Source organism: Impatiens glandulifera, chromosome 2, assembly GCF_907164915.1.
Source record: "Impatiens glandulifera chromosome 2, dImpGla2.1, whole genome shotgun sequence".
NCBI classification, from domain to species: domain Eukaryota; kingdom Viridiplantae; phylum Streptophyta; class Magnoliopsida; order Ericales; family Balsaminaceae; genus Impatiens; species Impatiens glandulifera.
In genome coordinates, this window is record NC_061863.1 from 5,311,815 (window position 1) to 5,317,028 (window position 5,214).

The 5,214-nt window shown below is 30.6% G+C and overlaps 1 protein-coding gene across 1 annotated transcript; it reads right to left on the reverse strand.

Annotated features, from left to right (window-relative positions):
- Nucleotides 1-1,052: 1,052 nt before the first annotated feature.
- On the reverse strand, nt 1,053-4,832 carry LOC124927301 (pyridoxine/pyridoxamine 5'-phosphate oxidase 1, chloroplastic). Its single transcript, XM_047467694.1, has 15 exons — nt 4,671-4,832; nt 4,381-4,593; nt 4,259-4,297; nt 4,027-4,194; nt 3,844-3,949; nt 3,605-3,750; nt 3,219-3,461; nt 3,033-3,124; nt 2,902-2,952; nt 2,745-2,835; nt 1,794-1,898; nt 1,613-1,683; nt 1,445-1,540; nt 1,277-1,346; nt 1,053-1,171 (listed from the first exon to the last, which is right to left on the reverse strand). Exons 1-14 carry the CDS (start codon nt 4,812-4,814, stop codon nt 1,280-1,282), a joined length of 1,632 nt encoding a protein of 543 aa, XP_047323650.1. The 5' UTR covers nt 4,815-4,832; the 3' UTR covers nt 1,053-1,171; nt 1,277-1,279.
- Nucleotides 4,833-5,214: the final 382 nt, after the last annotated feature.

Consider the following 5,214-nt stretch of genomic DNA (forward strand, 5'->3'; position numbering starts at 1 on the left):
AGGCATTAGTAAGAACATGTTGGAGGATGATGATATATATATTGGTTTGAATATTAATTGCATTGATTGCTTAATTAGTTTATATAGAGCAATTGAAATATATCATATTATAAATTGATGACCATTTCTTAGGTTATTATAAATTTTATTTTTTTAATTTTAATTAGTTACTTATTTTAAGTGTTCAAGTGATCAATAAAATTTATTATTAGTGTGCAATATAAATAAATATATAATAAAAGTTTATTTACAGATAAGTAAATTCAATTTATATAAATAATAAAAATATTGAGAATAAAATGCATAAAAAAATTTGACTATTCAACTAATATGCCATTAAATAACTGACCCATTATAAAATATATTTTTTAACTTAATTATTTTATTATAGAATAAAAAATAAAAAAATAAAAAAAACAATTTTTTAAAGTTTTGAATTAAATTAATAATTTTAATTAATATATTAATATATATTCTAATTATAATTGATAATTAATGATAAAATAATGATTTTATTTTTAAAATTTTAATAAGATTAAACATTCTAATTTATAATATATTTTATTTAAAATAATTACTTAAATATTCATTATATACATATTTATTAAATTAAATAATTTTATTTTAAAAATTTAAATAAAATTAACCTTTATAATAATACATATTTCAATCATGACCACTTATTGTATAAACATGTAGCTCCATTTACATCAAACTTCTCTTCAAACTAATCTAAAATTAATTCTTATTGAATTTAAAAAAAAAAAGATTTTTTCAAAATTTACACACATAAATCTTATTTAGTAAAATTAATCTATTTTTAATAACTTAATTAACAAAAATCATACATGTGTAAAACATTAAAAGTCACAAATTTAATTCTTACTAAAAACACTTTAATGTGAAATTAAGAAGAGTTATGATTCATACACAAAATGTTGTGGATCTCTTTGTAAGAATACATAGTTTGAAAGACTATCTTTTTATGACACTCTTTGCAACCAATCTAGCATTTAAGTCTATATATATTAATCCATCAATCTTCAATTTTGTCTTATAAATCTGAATCCATCTTCAATTTAAGCTTCAATTTTGTGTTGGGGTGAGCACTTAAAGCTTTGGTAGTAATCCTGTCAAACAACACATCATATCCACCATACCGATGTTTAACCTGCAATTAAACAAGAAACATTTTAATCAAATAACAGTTCTAACCTAAGCACAAATTGGTAATCTTTTAACAGTCTAATATTAGATGAATAATGCGGTAAATTACCAGTCAGGGCGCCAATCGGTCGATTTTCCACGCTTGTTTCCCATCGTTTACTTCAGGAAGATACCTTATCCTGTGGAAGAGATGAATAAAACATATACTCGTGTTATGTTGTATGAAATAACAAGTTATTCAAACAAGCAAAACAAAAGGGCAAATCAGTAACTGTACCTATCATGTAAACGTGACGATTGCCCTTGCCAAAACTCAAAAGCCTCCGGCTTGAGCCTGTATCCACCCCAGTTTTTGGGCTTGGGAATCAAACTTCTGAAGATAATATGATTATTCTAGTTAGTTGGAGATCTCAATTATCTATTATTTAAATGCAATAGAACTGACCCATCACTGTATTTTTCCTCGAGTTCTTTGTGTTCTTGATGGAGAACATGTCGTCCAGGTATAACACTGCTCTGAAAGCATAATAACCGAGTAATGGATATACAGACTGACAAATTAAGACGCCTTCAACTGTGATACTAGATACAGAATCAAAGAGAAGAGAAGAGAAATGAAATGAAACCTGCTTGCTAACTATAGCTCCAATTTGACTTCCTCGAGGGCGACTATGAAAGTATTGTTCAGATTCTTCTTCCGAAACTTTCTCCACAGGTCCTTCCACTCTTACCTAGTATCAGTCTCATTAGGTAATAAAAAATCTACAGATTTATTTATTATAAAACAATCCAAAATATTAAGTGAAATGGTCTAGCAATCTCATTAAGGTATCAGAAGTATGTGAATGTCAATGACTATGCAGTAATTTGTATAGAAAAATCTTGTATATCTCATGTTCGATTTCCACTAAAAATACCCTAATTGAGGTTGGGGTTCGTACTAGCTTCCCTCCATGAAACAAACCCTAGTTTCCAGAAAGGATTATTTTTTTTTAATGATTCAGAGTTAAGTGTGGACAGAATCCAAACAACACCAATTGGATGTTGTGCAAAGAATGGAGATTGTATCCCAATCGGAATGTTAGCAATGTAGCTGATTAGGCTATTTTGACAAATGAAATTACGATGAAATTTATGATGTATATTTTTGCTTTTAAAAATGAGATTAGCATCGGCATCTCAATAAAATTCTGTAAATCCTTTCCTTTCCATTATTAATATAAGGCTTTTTCATTTTGCCAAAAAAAAACTAAGCTTACTTCATTTATGCAAGTGAAAGGTTAATATCTTAAACTTCATCAACAACAAAAGAAGAAAGTAGAAAGAAAAAAAAAAATCAACTCTCTAAATTCCTTGGAGAAAGCTAGCACGAAACCCCCACTTAAATCAGAGCATTTTTAGTGGAAATCGAACATGAGAGTCTCTTAAGACAGTTTCTTTCTACTTGAGCTAAAAAAGTCATAATTTGCGAGCTTATATCATACTAAATTTATATAAAGGTTTCCAGATGTGGATCAACACCCGAATAAGAAATCTGACATAAAAAAAGGTGTTTTCAAAATGAAACCATCACTGACCTGGCGATTTAAACCATCCCAGTAAAATAATAGTGATGCATAAGGATTTTCAGATATCTGATACGCCTTTTGACTTTCATAATTCGTGTACCTGTTTGGAGAAGCCGATGAGCCAAAACACACAATATAAAAGAAACCTGCATCAAAGAAAACTTACCAGACAAAGCCGTTTTTGTCAAATCCTTTTAGCAATACCATTCTTGATGAACTGCAATTATAGTAAAAGACTAATAGATGAACAACTTGAAATAGATAAAAGTATCAAAAAGGAGATAAATTAAAACATACATCTTCCCATCTTTACCAGCTGTTGACAAAGCCATGGCATTTGCTTCCTTAATATTTACGGCAGCCACTGCATCTGTAAACCACTTTTGAAACTGCGATAAAACTGATGTTTCTGTTAATAACTAAAAGCTAGACAATGAAGAGTAAATCCAAAGAATAATTTTTTTTTTTACTTTTTAGGTATACCTGATCAAATGGATCAATTTCTACTTGATCCTCGAGAAAATCAGGAGATATATAATTCTCTCGCAATGCTGCTATGTCGATTGTGGGTATCTTACCAATCCGAACACACATGGAAGTTCCGGGATATGGTGGAAGTTGAAGATTGTATTTTTCTTCAATTGATGGAGGAACAAATCTACCGCCTAGAAAATGATGTGAACCACAGAATTTCTTTGTACCCATCTTAGGAGCTGTTAAAGAGACCTAAAATTAATGATGGAAATAAAAGAATCAATCACATTTAGAAACTGGTATTTTGTCACAAATCACAATCCCATTGAAAAACGCCAAAAGTTCAAAATGAGTTTTAGATTTTTCAGATGATGATAAATAAGAAGCAGAACTACCAGCATATCTGGTTTTATCCCATCATCGTTGATATCTCCTTCCTCAACATGCCAACCAGAAGGAATATCGATAGAGACAATAAAAGGAGATTTCTCAACCCTCGATAGTCTCTGAATTAGATCATCGAATGGCGGCCTAGGCTTACCTGGTGAAAGATTATACCTTACAAGTTATAAAATGAAAAGAACCCAAAAAATAAATAAGAAAATTTAAATCATCATGTAAAGAAGATTTATACCATGGAATGAGAATCCAAACATTGCATCTACAACAATATCATAGTCCTTAGACAGATCAATTGACAAATCTTCCGCAGAGAGAAATGGGATCGACAACGATTCCAGCTACAAAATTTTAGCATTTTATCAGTCACTTGATGAGCAAATGTAGAACAATCATATATTTCAGTTGTTTTACTAACCTGTGTCACTAAACCATCATACAAGGGCTTGGGAGTACGCTTTGGATAACAAACATATGGTTTAAATCCGAAGTGATGAAGATGACGAGCAGCTACAAGACCATCACCACCGTTGTTTCCAGGACCACATATAACAAGAACACGATTGTGTGTAATGGATTCATAAACCTGTCAAATCCAAATATTTAACAAACAATTGAATGCCGATTAAAACAGATTGCTGAAAATTGACCTGAGCAATGGCTGTAGCAACACTTAATCCAGCCAGTTCCTGCACAAATCAATCGCAGGGGAATTAATCAAACGTACAAACAAACAAACAAAAGTGAAAGTTACAAAAAAAAAAGAACTGACCATTAGCTGGTCTACACTGAATCCGAGAGGACCCATAAGAATCTCATCAATCTCTGCGGCTTCTCTCTGAGAAAGATACGAAATTGAATCCGACATTTGCAGGGCCTGCGATGGGGAAACTAATTTGATGGAGCTCGACAATGATGAAGTGGGTTTACTGGAAATCGAGCAGAATCCACGAATATCCGATGGAGAAGTGAAACCCAATAAGGCCTAGACGAATAGCTGCTGTGGTTATGTGATTTGATGGGTTAAGGATAGAGTAGAGAGTAGAGAGAAGAGAAAGATACCGATGGATAGAGCTTGCGGAAGGAGATGGCGGATTCGAAGGAGGAAATGGAGCTGATTGAATTTGGATTTGAGAATTTAGGAACGAGAAATTGAGTGAGAAGAATACATGTCATCGTTTTCGTTCTCCCAAGTAAAGAACTCATTTTTGTGATGGCATTTGGTTAACAGGGTAATCTATGGGCTTAGATCCTCTGTTACAAACTCCCTGTCTTATCCTGTGACACGGGATAAATAAAAAAACAGCGTTTTCATTTAATAATTTAAATGAAAAAAAAAACTGTTTCGAACTAATTTTCAAATTAATCTTATTTTTTATTTAATTTATTAAATTAATTTATTTTACTGTTTAAATTTATTTTTTTAATTTTTTTTACATTTAAACTCATTATTAAATTATTATTTTTATAAATTTGATATATATATATATATATAAATGTTTAATTTTCTAAAAAAAAAATTAATCTTCTTTATTGTGTTGGTTGACAATCTCCCAATCATTTTTTCAAATTAGGCTTCAGATCAAAGAGTGAAATGTCAAAGAGA

What these genes read in the sequence shown, in the direction of transcription:
- LOC124927301 (XM_047467694.1), bottom strand. Translation starts at nt 4,814, where the DNA reads ATGAGTTCTTTACTTGGGAGAACGAAAACGATGACATGTATTCTTCTC. An exon ending in TCCGCAAGCTCTATCCATCG is followed by an intron (nt 4,594 to 4,670) that starts GTATCTTTCTCT and finishes CTATTCGTCTAG; the next exon opens with GCCTTATTGGGTTTCACTTC. An exon ending in GTTTGGATTCTCATTCCATG is followed by an intron (nt 3,751 to 3,843) that starts GTATAAATCTTC and finishes ATCTTTCACCAG; the next exon opens with GTAAGCCTAGGCCGCCATTC.